The sequence below is a fragment of the Silene latifolia genome, unplaced genomic scaffold (assembly GCF_048544455.1).
Source record: "Silene latifolia isolate original U9 population unplaced genomic scaffold, ASM4854445v1 scaffold_159, whole genome shotgun sequence".
NCBI classification, from domain to species: Eukaryota; Viridiplantae; Streptophyta; class Magnoliopsida; order Caryophyllales; family Caryophyllaceae; genus Silene; species Silene latifolia.
Window position 1 is genome coordinate 391,483 of NW_027413143.1, and position 16,411 is coordinate 407,893.

The following is a 16,411-nucleotide window of genomic DNA, read 5'->3' on the forward strand; positions in this document are numbered from 1 at the left end:
ATGGGTGACGATTTTTTTTCGAATTTAGAGTAGGATATTGATATTGGTGAATTTAGGGTGGGATATGGATTATCGTCTCTCACCCGCTTAACCACCCTGTGGGTATTCGAAATTAATATTTATAATTAATTTTTTATTAAGTTAATAATTATTTAGGTCATTAATGATTTCCCTTCAAAAGTATATTTTTTTTATCAGAAATTTTACTTAATTATATCATACTGTTATTTGGAAAAGTATAACTTGTGTTTATGTGGATATTGTTATTTTCACTAATCAAAGTAACTACCTTTGCAAAGACACTTTGTTGTTGGGTATATAGTGGCCTAGTGGGTTGCTATTTGCTAACACATATTGTTACTTGAATTATGTATGCCTTTAATTTTATCGCCACAATTTTTTTACATATATTATCTTTAAATTTTATAAGCTGCGAAAATATTCAATGGGTATCCGCTTCACCCGGTGGATATAGATATGGATGGATGAAAAAATATTAAATGGATGAGGGTGGGATATGGATGATCATAAATTAAATGGATATAGATATGGATATGGCTCCACCCCATCCATATCTCACCCGTTGCCATCCCTAGTTGGATGGGGTCTGATAGAATTATTTCAGGTTAACACTTGCTCCAGGTAAGGGTGTTCATGGGGCGAGCTTGGGTGGGGGTTAGCAGCACAGGTACCGGACTGCACCGGGCCAGTGGTGGGTTGTGTTTGTCGGGCCTGAGCTCATCCCGTTGAGTAGCAGGCAAGGCCAAACCCCCTTGTTTTTTTTTAACTTTTTAGTATTGGGACCGGGCCGAAATAGAAGCGTTACTAGCTAAGCCAGACCCTAGCTAGGATAACACCGGGTAGTGCCGCGACTTGGCCCACATGCTGGTTGAGTTGCAAGATAATGACCCACTATACTGGGTATCGGGTCGGCATGGGAATACTTGGTTGAGTGGTGGTTTTTATGGGTCAGGTTAGTTCGACTAACAATCACGTAATGGTTCAAATCGGTTAAAAAACTCCTTACTAGTTTCTATTAGGTTATAACGAATCACAATTATTTGTCCATTTTTTAAATCATTTGTTAATATTATATGATATTATACATAGATAATTACTAGAGAAATATATAAGATATTGTATTCAAAATTTTAATTAAAGACTAATAACCATTGATTAATTGACTATCAATTTCTGAACAAAACATCTTACTTGTATAATATTGAATGTTACCAATTATTCGGAGTACATAAGACTTATGATAAAAATATTGGCCGAAAAACAAAGATAGCTAAATAATAAAAGAACGTGTGAGAAATATGTTAGAGGGAACTTAAGTTCACCCAAATTCAAATTAAGTTAACTATAATTAACTGAACTCGAATTAGCCCAAACGAAATTTAACTGATATTGGAGGAGGTTCACTCGATTTCCTTACTTAAATTCAAATTATCTTAAGTCAAATAAGTTATATTAACTAACTTAATTTAAATTTATATTTAAGTAAAGTCTAAGGTATGTAAGATAAGTTAAATCAAGTTTAATTAATTAAGTGAAACGCAAATTTAAATTTAGTTAAGTTCATTTTAATTCGATTTAGCTCAATTAAAGTTCAACTTAATTCAATTAAATTTACTGATTAAACTACAAGTACAAAAAAATTCACTAATTAAATTTACCAAATACGGAGTATCAAACACAACACAAGATACACAATCTCACATCTCGAGTAATCGCTCTTTGCCATCTTGGATGTTACAATTGTTAGTAATCACTCTTAACAATTGTAAGTGAAAGCATCTTGGTTTGTACTCTATTGGTTAGTAGAGTCTTACTCGGATCGGGTTTTTTCTTCGTTGGGTTTGATCAGGTTTAATTTGGTGTCATGGGGTTCGGGTTATATCCTTTTATCGGATGTTTTTAAGAATTGGGTTATGTCAGACCCGTCTGAGTCGGTTTTAAGTATTATGATTTTTCTGTATTTTTGTATGTCAGACGGGTTCAATATTACGCGAGTCGAATCAGTTTTGTCAAGTTGGATTTGGCCAACTTTAGGCATTCCATATCAAACCCCTAAAATTACTCGTTACGCTCCTAAACTTCGTAACTTTTTCCTTTCTTGCCCTTCATTTCTCTAACATATATGTACTTATGAATCGGTTGATCTTACTTGTGACGGACACTATCCGTCACAAGCGGAAGACGGATAGTGCTCCTCTCACAATAAGGCAAGTGGGAGGGCAAGTAGGGGAAAATAGAGCATCTCATGGATAGTGCCACTTGCATATTGTGAGAGGGGCACTATCCGTCCTCATCTTGTGACGAATAGTGCATGTCTTCAATGAGATTCTGTGCTTATGAATATGTAACACAATTTTTTAAAAAAATGAACCCTTGAGGTAATTCTTATTGCACAAATTCTCATTTGTGACAGTCGATATTCGTCACAAGCTTGTGACGGGTTAAATAAAACTCACATAGAAGGATAAAGACAAGTCGTTTGTAATTTCCTAGACTTTTTATTTTTTGTCCTATCTATCCATATGAGTAATATTTAACCGGTCACAAGTTTACGAGTAAAACCTATTGTGTTGCTCTTATTGTACGAATTGTTGGTAGTCTTTTGTGATGTGGTTGAGGACAAGTTGGCAAGTTCGTTGTCACGTCGAGCGGCATGCTAGACTATAATACTAATCCAGTGATTGATCCTTCTCACCTTTTTTGAGAAAGTAGATACCTCGCCCTTTACAAGGTTGACCAGGTATATGCCGACGTCGCGCTGTATCTATAATTTTTGTTTTGAGTTATAACACCACCCACTTATACAGTTTTGTAATATAAAAAATAATGAAATTAAGGCGGCTGACACGGGATAATAATATCGCAACTTTGTTACACGTTACAACTTACAACCCATGGAAAAATAATGAAATTGAGCTATATGTCACGCCTTGGTTACTTTGACACTAGAAAACCAAGCTCGTGTGCCACTTAACTCGCACCCCTTTGCAAGCTAAGTCAGGCAACCCCTTTGCAGCGGAATATTATAAGTGTTATAAAGGATAAATGTCGGCTAAGAAGGCTAGACACTAAGTGTGGAAAAGTTACTTGTATTACACTTGAATACTTAAGAGAATTACAAGACTTGGATATAATGTGTTGGTGTGTGTGTTTGGTAGGATGGATGGCAAATGATGCCCCTTACCCATATTTATACAACTACTATAGAACTCTCTAGAAGCGGAACCTTCTGGAATGCTCTGGACATCACAACCCCAGAAACTTTCGAAATGTTCCAGACATTACTAGATATCTCTACCATGTACATGAATGTTCTAGTACCTACTAGAACATTCTGGACCCTTCTAGACAATTCTAGTATGCACTAGAACAATCTAGAACATTGTAAGACTCCACACTATTCTAGAATATTCTAGACACTTCTAGAATACTCTAGATTACTCTACACTATTCTAGAATATTCCGGACTCTTCTAGAATATTCTAGTTGACTCTACTATCTTCTAGAAACTTCTAGACATTTCTGGATACTTCTCTAATCTTCTAGATTCTTCCTTGAAGATTGATCCTTTGAGCCTTGAAGCGCTCCCAGCACATGAACATGAACCTCGGTGGTACAGAAAGCCAACTGTGACATATAACTCCGATCATTACCACCAGACCGCTTAGTCGAGGCACTTCATGCGACTATCTATCTTCACAACATTGACCCTACAAAACTCCTCCACATTCCCTCCCCAACTGAGGCCTTCATCCACAAATGCCCTACTTACACCCAATTCCGCGTCTTTGAACGCATTAATAGAATGTAAATAATGTACTCCATAATATATTTACTTGTTAAAATCGGCAGTTTATATAAATTGTGAACATCTTGTTTTTAAGTAATATATATTGGCAATATAACAATAAAATTATTTATTTATCTTTATATTACCTTCGTCTCAATTATTTATTTATCTTTTCCATTTTTTGTAAGAAATATTTTAAAATTATTTGTGAGTAAGAGGTAAAATGATATTTTGGAAATTGCCGGCTTTCCGTGCTGTCGTGTATCCTCAAGGTTTGGGCTCTCCGGACTCTCCTTATGATCTCTGGTGTAATGACACTCGCCATAGTTCTGACTAGGCGGATCCAATAAGGTTTGAAAGGAAAGCCATTTCCCTTGCTTGCAAAAAAAAAAAAAAAAAAAATTATATTTTGGAGGAAACGATTAGGTTGACTTTGTTAGTAGGTTGCATGAACACTTGAACATGGTAAAATCGAGTTGGCAATACTTGTTTCCGTCGTTCGTTAGCATGTTCATCAATCTCCATCCCATATGATATAACGTGAATGTATTATTATTATTATACATAATACATCAATCAAAACTAATATTATACATTTAATCCCAATTGTTTTATATTACTACGAATGTTGACATTCTACCCTACAATCAAGGGACTTATACTCAAACTCTCAAGTATAAAATCCCATGTAGCATGCATGTTTCAATTCACATTAACAAAAAACATACATTCTTCTTGTCTTCTTTGTCAGAGATTAGAGAACTAACAATAATCTCTACTAGAATGACAACTCACAAGCTAGTTTCTGTCTTCACCATTTTTGCCATGTTTGTCGTCATGGCGAATGCAAACGGCCTTACTCTCGACTATTACAAATATTCATGCCCTGATGCTGAGGCTATTACTAAGAGAATAACAGACCAATATGTTGGTCATGTTCCTAACTTTGCTCCTGGTTTGCTTAGAATGCACTTCCACGATTGTATTGTTAGGGTATGTATTTTTCCATGCTTATTATATAGGGTTTTTATTTAATTTTTAAAATTTATTTTTTATTTTCGGATTTATTACACGTTTTTACTAATAACTTTCTTTTATATTAATACTTGGTTCACTTTTAAGTTATTCTGGAGTCAGGACCTTTTATGTTTTACTTCCATTTTCAAAATCGTCGTTTTAATCTTTACTCTCGATTTAAATTCTAAGTTTTTATAAAAGAAATCCAGACTTGAATTTTAAAACCTACTCCAATAAGTTTACTTGACTTTTATATTATGTTTTACTCCCCTTTATTTGTTTTGCACTTTTCCTTTTCTATATTTTCGCATTTTGAGGTGTGCGATCAGCCGATCACCCATGGACGGTTCTAAAGGATGATTCATGTCAGCCTACGCCAAATTATTTTGGGATTAAGGCTCTGATGTTGTTGTTGTATTAAGGCTATCGAAAATTTGTCGTTAGTCTTAAACATTAGTGTTTACTTCTTGCGTCCTAGTTATTTGTTTTTTTATCTTTGATTAAAATACGAGTAAAAGAAAATGACGTTTGAAAGGTGAATGGTAATATATGTGACTTTCGTTTGATTGATTTGGCAGGGTTGTGATGCTTCGGTTCTTTTGGATCCAACACCTTCAAACAACAAAACGGAAAAAGATTCGATCCCAAATTCAACCCTGAGAGGGTTCGAGGTGATTAATGCCATCAAAGGAGCATTAGAAGAGAAGTGTCCTGGTATTGTTTCATGCGCCGATATTCTATCATTAGCTGCTCGAGATGCTATCGTTAAGGTAAAAAAATTACAATAAAACATTCTTATCAAGTATATATACAATGAAATTTGATTTCGATTAAATATGAAATAATAATGCAGATTAACGGACCATACTGGCATGTACCTCTTGGTAGAAAGGATGGAATAATTTCACTTGCTTCAGAAGCTTTGGCCAATATTCCATCCCCATTTTCAAACTTTACCACCCTTAAACAGAACTTCGCTGCTGTCGGTTTATCATCAAAGGACTTGGTTGTTTTATCAGGTAATTTCTTAACTGTTACTTCTCGTTATAAGTATCTTAATCAAATGTAAACAAATGATTGCAACAGCCACTAATAACCCCTATATCATCTCATGTAAGTTAAAAAGGTGATTGTGTCATTGATGTATAATCCTAACTAATTTAAATCCAAATAAGTATAGGTATTTGAAAAAGGGCAAATTCTCGTTTAATTAAGACGGGAATATTCATTTTAAGCTTAAACAGGTCATATATGCCCATGTGGGATGAATACAACAAAAACATATATAGAGTATAGCCTGATTTAATATTTTTCCGACACAATAACAGAGTGAAAAAAAAAAAAAAAAACTTTTAATATTCCAAACAATAATTGAAAGGGGAATAATCAATGATTAGTTGCTTGACGGATTCTTCTAGTTATTATAAAAGCTTATATTTATACGGGTTTTCTATTCTATGCCCAGTGGGCATAGGTTAAGAAAGTAAAAATAGAAAGATTTAAATGTTTTTCTTAGAAAAAAAAGTAAAAATAATTATATATTACAATTTCCATAAAGACATCATTAAATAGAAAAACCTATATTTATATTATTGTTTGTACCATTTGGCATTTAATTACCAGGAGCACACACCATTGGAATTGGTCATTGCTTCATCATCCAAAGCAGATTATATAACTTCACCGGCAAAGGCGACACTGACCCTAAACTAGCTCCTTCATATGCCAAATGGTTGAAAACAAGATGCCCTAAAGTGGTAGGCGACGTAAAATCATTCGTCTACATGGACCGTATTACCCCTAAGGCCTTCGACGAGAAGTACTACACCATGGTCACGCAACATAGGGGATTATTTGAGTCCGATGCTGCGCTATTGGACGATTCCGAAACCAAAAACTACATTGAAACTCAGGTGTATACTCAAGGAGAAACTTTTCCCAAGGATTTTGCCGAGTCTATTACCAGGATGAGTTTGATTGGTGTCCTTACTGGCTCTCAGGGTCAAGTTAGGAAGACTTGTGGTGCGGTTAACTACTATTGAGTTTAGAACGTTCCAATTTACCATTCAAGCACCTGAAAGAGATTGTTTCAGCTGTCGGTAGGAGATATTTCGGGTCAACACCAAAAAGAATATTACTTGCACCACCATGCATTTTTTTTAAATTTTCCGTGCGTTGGCAATGTTTTTATTATTTTTTGTTTGGTTTTTCTGAATTATTCGGTATTGTATCTTGTATTCCTTTTGAATTGTAAGTAGTTCTAATATTGAGGTTAAACTAGTATTGGCGCCCGGCTTCGCCCGGGCTACCTCTACTTACCATTAATTTTTTTTTCATTAAATAAAATTACTTAAATTGCATAACCCATAAAACTTATCAATAATATATTTTTCTATGAAATATCCTAAAATTACAATGAAATAAATTTTGAGACAAATTAACTACTCCCGCTATTAATATTTTACTCTTATTAATGAAACAATAGTAACATTTCACTACTTTTCAGCAATCATTGTTAAATTTGCATAGATTTTAAATTTAATATATAATTTTATGATGATAATAATTAATACCATAAGTGAGCATGTTTATACTAATTAATTATTTTATTTTAAGGAAATTGACCATCTTCTAGTATTGTATAAATATTTAGGAAAATTACCAAGCATCTTCTTTCTTTTAGTCTCTTTGAAATTGACCATCTTAGTTAATTATTTTATTTTAAGGAAATTGACCATCTTAATTAATTATTTTATTTTAAGGAAATTGACCATGTTTTAGTATGTTTAGGAAAATTACCAAACTTCTATATAATTTAATTTTAATCCAAACTATATAATATTTTCATTGAGATCCCTTAATCGGGTCCATCACACGATGCTAGTGATTTAAAACTATATAGTATAATTAATTTTTATAACTTTCTTTAATTACATTGAAGTACCTTGGTTTCTGGATCTTCGCCCGGGCTACCTCTACTTACCATTAATTGTTTTTTCATTAAATAAAATTACTTAAATTGCATAACCCATAAAATTTACCAATAATATATTTTTCTATGACATATCCTAAAATTACGATGAAATAAATTTTGAGACAAATTAACTACTCTCGCTATTAATATTTTACTCTTATTAATGAAACAATAGTAAAATTTCACTACTTTTCCGTAATCATTGTTACTTTCACTACTTTCGCCGTAATAATTATTACTGTCACTACTGCCGCATTAATATTGATAATTTCACTACTCCCGCCGTAATTATTATTACTTTCACTATTGCCATATTAATATTTGATTATTTCACTACTTTCGTTGATGTTCTACCACTTTCACTAATCTCGCTGATAATATTGTTACTTTTACTATTCAAATGATTGATTACTATCATATAATTATATCCAATATTACTACAATTCTTTTCTTTACTAACGAAATTACTTTTACTACTTAGGCATGCAATTTTAAGAGAATTATATATATTTATAAATATATTACATATGTGCGTTAAATCAAATCGAAACAATTATGCAATATATTATATTATGGAATCTAACTTGAATTATTCATAACCTATTTATACTATATTTTTGTATGTTAAATAATTAATATCTCTATACATCTAATAAACTATAAAATTTAATAAATTTTGCCTAGATTTTAAATTTAATATATAATTTTATGATGATAATAAGTAATACCATAAGTGAGCATGTTTATACTAATTAATTATTTTATTTTAAGGAAATTGACCATCTTCTAGTATTGTATAAATATTTAGGAAAATTACCAAACATCTTCTTTCTTTTAGTCTCTTTGAAATTGACCATCGTTAATTATTTTATTTTAAGGAAATTGACCATCTTAATTAATTATTTTATTTTAAGGAAATTGACCACGTTTTAGTCTCTTACAAATGTTTAGGAAAATTACCAAGCTTCTATATAATTTAATTTTAATCCAAACTATATAATATTTGCATTGAGATCCCTTAATCGGGTCCATCACACGGTGCTAGTGATTTAAAACTATATAGTATAATTAATTTGTCTAACTTTCTTTAATTACATTGAAGTCCTTTGGTTTCTGGATTTAATATATAGTATTGATTGATTGATAAATTGAAATTGTTTATTTGAAGAGTATTTATACAATGTTCACTTATATATATTTTATGTTATTATCACCGACACATTTGTCTACGACTAAAGAGTTGACTATAATAAGAAAAAGTCACAATCAACACAAAAATAATGGTAATAGGCTAATAGCTCTAATATATTATTGAATGTTATAAATATTAAATAATCAGTATCATTTAAGAGTTAATAAAATTATCAACGCAAATTATAATGTAAGCCGGTTGTAAACCAAAGCAAGCTAGCAAAGAAGTCAAGTAAATTTCCTCTGGGTGTGACGATACAAAAAGTGATCATTTACATTAAAAAATGATTATTTTATGTTAAAAAGCGGCAACTATCTATTACTTTCTCTACTCTATTGAAATCTTTATGTTTACATTTTTTGCAAGGATGTTAAAGAAAATAAGTGAGTATCTAATCTTTTCATATGTTAGATAACCAAAAATATCCTCATACATATGGTCCATAACTTTTGTCTCAAAAATCACCAAAGAGAATAATAATAATAGGGGTAATTTGGTCAACTAGCTAGTTGATTATGGGAGGTTTATATAAGTAAGCGATCAAATGGAACGGCACAAAATGAAATATGTAAATAACTCAATAGAATGGATAAAATTATCATTTTTGTGTAGTGAATACTTTTTAACATAAAATGGTTACTTTTTCTTCACATACTATACAACCGTTGCATCCAATATTTGTTTACCTTTGGTTTGACACAAAAACCAAGAAAAGAGGAAAGAATCAATTATTTGAGAAAAATGAGTTAGCGACACCGGGTGGCGCCCAATCTCAGTGCCACTCTTTCACATGCAATAAGTGGGACTCCAACAATAAGGGGTGCATCTGAGAAGTGACGCTGAGATTGGGCGTCACCGGGTGGCGTCCTAACATTCTCAAAATAAAAAGGTAAACAATCACTGATCGAGACGTCCTAAAATAGAATAAGTAATAAACAAATGACCGAAACAAAGGGATTACTAAATTTTTAATTGGATATAGAAAAAAAAATCTAAGGTTTCAAGGGACTATTTTTACCAATATTCTGACCTTATCTGAGTCAACCCACAATTAACGCGACCTATATTCGACCCGATTAAGGACTCGACTCCGTTTGCCATGTTCGCATCGCATCTACTCAACTAAAGTGTTATTTAACCAATTTGGAGAAAATGGTTATTAAACATTGCAAAATTGATCCAATAATCTAATAATCAACCTTTACCATGAACCCTTGTAGAAGGTGATAATTTATGTGTTATCAACTCAATTTGTAGTACTTGGCAAATCCCTTGGGAAATTTATAGTATTATCAAGGATGTTAAATTAGATCTTCAGTCTTTTAATAAGTAATAATTAAACATTGCTTTCGTGAAACCAATAAAGGTGCCGACTTTATGGCTTCAATTGGACATTCATGTCCAACTCTTTCGAGGTAGTTTGATAGCCGGTGGTTTCAACTTACCTCTATCATTCGAAAGGATGGAATAGGTTGGTCCTAACTTAGAGGATCAATTTAGTTTTATTCCCTATATAAAAAAAATAAAAATAAAAAAAGAATACCATGAACCCAACACTGGAAAGCAATATGAGTATATGACCAGACTCCAATAGAGAATGCTTGATAATAAAACCCTAAAAATAACTTGAATTCGAGATAACCTGACTCAACCCGATATAAATAACCCAAAATTAACTTCAATTTTACCATTGTTTGCTTGGGTGTGTACTATCTACCAATACCATGTGCTGATGGGCATCCATTTATTGACGGGACACGAGTTTTGACCAATATAGACAAGTGTCCATATTACGTTGCCGACAGGTGTCCACTCAAAATCAAAAGTCTTTCGACTTGCCCCTTGCTCAGTCCATTTATGTAGAATTCTCTACTAATAATCACTTATCCACTACTATAATTGGGGGTATATTACAAAAATAATCACTGATCACATCCACTAAATTCCATCCTTAGACACCGAACCATGGGACGAGGATCATCCGAACCACAGTTAGCATCATCGAACACCCGACCAGGCACCGCAGCTCCAAGAGGATCAGCAGCATCGACAGCAGCAGGAATACGGCGAAGGAGAACTACTAGCACCGGATCCAGCTCAGGTAGCGGAAGCGGAGCAGGATTTGAAACAGGACGGAACATGCTGAGATTCTACACAGATGACGCGCCTGGATTGAAAGTCAGCCCCACGGCTGTACTTGTCATGAGCCTTTTCTTTATTGGCTTCGTCACCGCGCTTCATGTTTTCGGAAAACTCTACCGCAAATCAACTGCTTATCCTGGACCTGCTTCCGATTAGATTTCATGTTTTCAATTTCTGTTCTTTATTTCGCTTAACTATGTCCTTCCTCTGGTTTTTTATATACGTATGACGTTTTCTCCGTTTTTTCGGCCCTGTTCTTTTGGACTTAATTTCAGTTCTAATCAGTTCAGTTCAGCTCCATTCAGTTCAGTTCAGCTTCATTCAGTTCAATTCAATTCAATTCAGTTCAGTTCATATTAGTTTATTTCAACATTACTATTATTATTCTTATTGATATCATTATTATTATTTTTTATAATGTATTTACTATTGTTATTATTATTATTATTATTGTTATTATATTATTTTTATATTTATTATATTACTATTATATTTATTAATAATTAATTCGTATTGTTTATATTATTATATTTATATTTAATATATTTTTTATTTTTATTTTTATTATTATTATTATTATTATTATTATTATTATTATTATTATCATCATTATTATTATATTTATTATTTTATTAATATATTCATTATTATTAATATTATTGATAATATATTTAATATTATTATATTAATAAGTTATAATATTATATTTATTATTTTATTAATATACTCATTATTATTAATATTATTAATCACATATTTATTATTATTATTATATTTAATATTATTATATTAATAAGTTATTATATTAGACCTATTATTATTATTATTATATTATTATTTATTTTTTAGTTATTATTATTAATATATTATATTATTACTAATAATGTTATCATTTATATTATTAATATATTATTATTATTATATTACTATATTTATTATTATATTACTATTTTATTTTTTATATATCTTATTAAATTATTATTATTAGATTATATTAATATATTATTATTATTATTATTATTATTATTATTAATGAATAATATTATAATAATATTTATTATTATTATTATTATTATTATTATTGGTATTATTTTTATTATAATATTTAGTATTATTATTATTATTATTATTATTAATATAATCTTTTTATTATTATTTTGATTGATTGATCGATTGATTGATTAATTGATTCGATTGATTAATTGATTCATTATTGATTGATTGATTGAGACAATTTGATCCAAAAAGAAAGGTTCTTCTTCTTTTCATTTCCTTTTAACAGTCTGGATTTATTTTTGGAACGATCTAACGGTGGGTGGATTTAGAGGGGGTGATATTAGCAATCTTTCACCTTTAAGGCAACCCGAGTTCGAGCTCCTACAACTACATTTTTTACTCTTTTACTTTTTAAATTTGCCTATTTGCCTTGCTATCGCTCAGCCCCTGCAATTGCATTTTTTACTCTTATTTTTAAATTTATTTTCAAAATTGCCTAACTGCATTTTTCACTCTTACTTTTAAATTTGGCTATTTACCGTTGCTATCGCTCTCTATTACGGAGTATTTATCAAGCATTACTTAAAACTTACTCCATATATTAATATATCTTATTTTTAAAAGTAGCCTATCTTTTAAATATCGCACAAAACTCCCGAAAGGTTAGGTACGACCGTGATTCGAGTGATTATATTTTGGTGTTTTTGTATGCTATAATTTTTATTAAACAACCCCATTTCATAAATCCTAAATTCGTCACTGCTTGGTGATGCGAAATGTGGAAGCGGAAAAAATGATATTTGCATTGAATTCATGTGTCGAATTTAAGTCAATGAGATATTTACTCGGTTCTAGACCTATAACAAAAGTAATAGTAAGAATACTCAAGATCTATTGAATATTACTCAAGCTAAAGCTTGATTGCGTCAAACTCTTAACAATTTTTTATCCAATGCATCAATCTTTTTTTTTTTTCATCTCAATTCTCTCTTCAATATCTATTTTACAAATGATGGCCAAATGTCTCTATTTATATTAAAAGAAATAACTATTAACATTGAATCTAGTACTTATTACTTGTAATCTAAATGCAAAGGCGTAAAAGAAAGACATTAGTCCAATATCAAAAACAATGAACAAAATACATTGAACATAATCTAAGATGAAATGGTAGCCATATTCATATTACTTGGAGATAACAAAGGAAATATTATGGTTATATGCAAGATTGCAAGCACAATTACAACTCAAGAAGCAACAACAACAACAACAACATCAGAGCCTTAATCCCAAAATGATTTGGGGTCGGCTGACATGAATCATCCTTTCGAACCGTCCATGGGTGAATGCACGCCTCAAAATGCGAATAAAAAAGGGAAGATGAAAAACAAAAAGGGAGAACGCAAATGTAATGGAAAGTCAAGGTGAACTTAGAGGTTTTAAAATCGAATTCCGTCTTTCTTTTATAAAAACTTAAATTTAAATCGAGAGCAAAGATTAAAGCGATTTTTAAAAACCGAAATAGAGTTAAGGATCCGGAATGAACCAGGTAAAAACTATAAGAAAGTGGTTGTTGAATAAGTGTGTAATAAAGGAGAGAAAAATAAATAAATTAATTTCTTTAAATTAAATAAATAAAAAAACACTAAATCTGTCAAAAACATCAAATATTAAAAATCCACATGTATCCTTTCCCTCCATTGTGCCCTCTCCGTCACCATACTCTCCTCAAGCCCCAGAACTCTCATATCGTGCTCTATCACTCTCAACCATGTCATCTCGGTCTTCCTCCTGCCTCTAAGGACCTTTTTTCTTTCTCCAAGTCTCCGGCCCTCCTAACTCAAAAGTGCGTCCATAGGTCTCCTTCTCACATGGCCAAACCATCTTAATCGGTTTTCCATCATCTTGTCCTCTATTGGCGCCACTTTTACCTTTTCCCTAATCACCTCATTCCTTAACCGATCTTTCCTTGTATGTCCGCACATCCACCTCAACATGCGCATCTCCGCCACACTCATCTTTTGAATGTGACAATGTTTCACGGCCCAACACTCGGAGCCGTAAAGTAGGGCAGGCCTAATTGCCGTGCGATAAAATTTTCCCTTTAATCTTTGGGGCATCTCTTTATCGCATAGAAACCCTGAAGCACTCTTCCATTTCAACCATCCCGCTTTAATTCTGTGAGCCACATCTCCGTCTAACTCCCCATCTTTTTGAATAATAGATCCTAGATATCTAAAGAAATCCGAACCCTCAACAACATTCCCATCGAAAATAATACTCCCCGCCTCTGTCGATCTCAACCCCGCCACCTTAGTGAACCGACACCTCAAATACTCGGTCTTACTCCCTCGGCTGAACCCACGAGTCTCTAAAGTCCGCCTCTACAATTCCAACTTTCTCTCCACCCCCTCTTTTGTCTCATCAATCAACACAATATCATCAGCAAACATCATACACCAAGGGATGTCGTCCTGAATATCCCTTGTCAACTCATCCATAACTATAGCAAAGAGAAAAGGACTAAGTGCGGAACCTTGATGCACCCCGATGGTAATAGGAAATTCTTCCGTTCTCCCAACATTAGTGCGAACACTTGCACTAGCCCCCTCATACATGTCCTTTATGAGGTCAATATATTTTCGCGACACACCCTTTCTCGCCAAAGCCCACCAAAGTACTTCTCTTGGTACCCTATCATATGCCTTTTCCAAGTCAATAAAAACCATATGCAAATCCTTCTTCTTGTCCTGATGGTATTCCATCAATTGTCTCATGATAAAAATCGCATCCATAGTCGATCTCCCGGGCATAAATCCAAATTGGTTTTCCGAGATGTCTACATATCTCCTAAGCCTTTGCTCGAATACCCGCTCCCATAACTTCATTGTATGACTCATAAGTTTAATTCCCCGGTAATTGGAACACTCTTGGACATCACCTTTGTTCTTGTACAAAGGGACTAGAGTGCTTTTCCTCCAAGCCGATGGCATCTTGTTGCTCCTCCAAATCTTGTTGAAGAGCATGGTTACCCATTCAATCCCTTTCTCCCTGAAGCACCTCCAAACTTCTATGGGTATACCATCCGGTCCCTCTGCTTTCTTTGACCCCATCTTCCTTAACGCCTTTCTAACTTCACTCTTTTGTATTCTACGCACAAATTCCCGATTAACCATGCTTGGTGTTACCTCTACATCCCCAAAACCTTGTTCCTGATGTCCATTGAATAAATTATCAAAGTAAGAACACCATCTAGCCTTTATCTCGTTATCCTGAACCAGAACCTTGTCGTCCATATCTTTCACACACCTAACTCTCCCAATATCTCTCGTCTTTCGGTCTCTTATGCGGGCCAGTTTATAGATATCCTTCTCTCCTTCTCTCGTGTCCAACCTGGCATACACTTCTTGGTTAACTTTTGCCCTCGCATCCCGTACGGCCTTTTTAGCGGCTCGTCTAGCCTCCTTGTACTTTTCAAAGTTCTCATCACTCATGCATTTCCCCAGAACCTTATAGCATTCACGTTTAGTCTTTATCGCTTGTCTCACCACATCGTTCCACCAAGATGTGTCCTTACTTGATGGTCTATTCCCTTTAGATTCCCCTAACACCTCCCTCGCCAAATCCTTTACAACATGCTCCAATTTATCCCACGTTGCATCAATATCTTTCTCCTCGCAATCCGACCAAATATCGCTACTTCCAACCTTATCCAAAAACGCTTGTTGGTTTCCCCCTTGTAGCTTCCACCACTTGATCCGTGCCTCACCGATTATCTTTCTCTTCCTCAAGTCTCTCTTACCCCGAAAATCAAGAACCACTAGTCTATGTTGTGTTGCGGCACTTTCCCCGGGTATGACCTTGCAATCGGTGTACTCTTTCCTCCACACATTCCTTACCAAAAGGAAGTCAATTTGACTAGCATTACCTCCACTTCTATAAGTCACCAAATGAGAATGTCTTTTCTCGAACCAAGTTTTCATTATACCCAAGTCATAAGCCAAAACAAAATCCAATATGTCACTTCCTGCTTCATTTCTCTCCCCGAACCCAAAACCCCCATGAATGTTCTCAAAGCCAACTCGACTAGTACCCACATGCCCATTGAGGTCACCACCAATGATTAATTTCTCTCCAATAGGGACTCGTTCTACAACCTCTTCTAAATCTTCCCAGAAGGCTCGTCGAAAAGAAGCATCCAAACCTACTTGAGGTGCGTAAGCACTTATAACCGTCACCACCTCATCCCCGACTACAAGCTTAATACTCATAATCCTAT

The 16,411-nt window shown here is 33.3% G+C and overlaps 2 protein-coding genes across 2 annotated transcripts; both read left to right on the forward strand.

Moving 5' to 3' along the window:
• The first annotated feature begins 4,594 nt into the window (after positions 1–4,594).
• Positions 4,595–6,870, forward strand: LOC141637982 (peroxidase 1-like). Its single transcript, XM_074447416.1, has 4 exons — positions 4,595–4,804; positions 5,407–5,598; positions 5,682–5,847; positions 6,452–6,870. Exons 1-4 carry the CDS (start codon positions 4,595–4,597, stop codon positions 6,868–6,870), a joined length of 987 nt encoding a protein of 328 aa, XP_074303517.1.
• Positions 6,871–10,784: 3,914 nt separating this feature from the next.
• On the forward strand, positions 10,785–11,378 carry LOC141637994 (uncharacterized). Its single transcript, XM_074447447.1, has one exon. It carries the CDS (start codon positions 10,960–10,962, stop codon positions 11,290–11,292), a length of 333 nt encoding a protein of 110 aa, XP_074303548.1. The 5' UTR covers positions 10,785–10,959; the 3' UTR covers positions 11,293–11,378.
• The last annotated feature ends 5,033 nt before the right edge of the window (positions 11,379–16,411 follow it).

What these genes read in the sequence shown, in the direction of transcription:
- LOC141637994 (XM_074447447.1), top strand. Translation starts at nt 10,960, where the DNA reads ATGGGACGAGGATCATCCGAACCACAGTTAGCATCATCGAACACCCGA.
- LOC141637982 (XM_074447416.1), top strand. Translation starts at nt 4,595, where the DNA reads ATGACAACTCACAAGCTAGTTTCTGTCTTCACCATTTTTGCCATGTTT. An exon ending in TCCACGATTGTATTGTTAGG is followed by an intron (nt 4,805 to 5,406) that starts GTATGTATTTTT and finishes TTGATTTGGCAG; the next exon opens with GGTTGTGATGCTTCGGTTCT. An exon ending in CTCGAGATGCTATCGTTAAG is followed by an intron (nt 5,599 to 5,681) that starts GTAAAAAAATTA and finishes ATAATAATGCAG; the next exon opens with ATTAACGGACCATACTGGCA.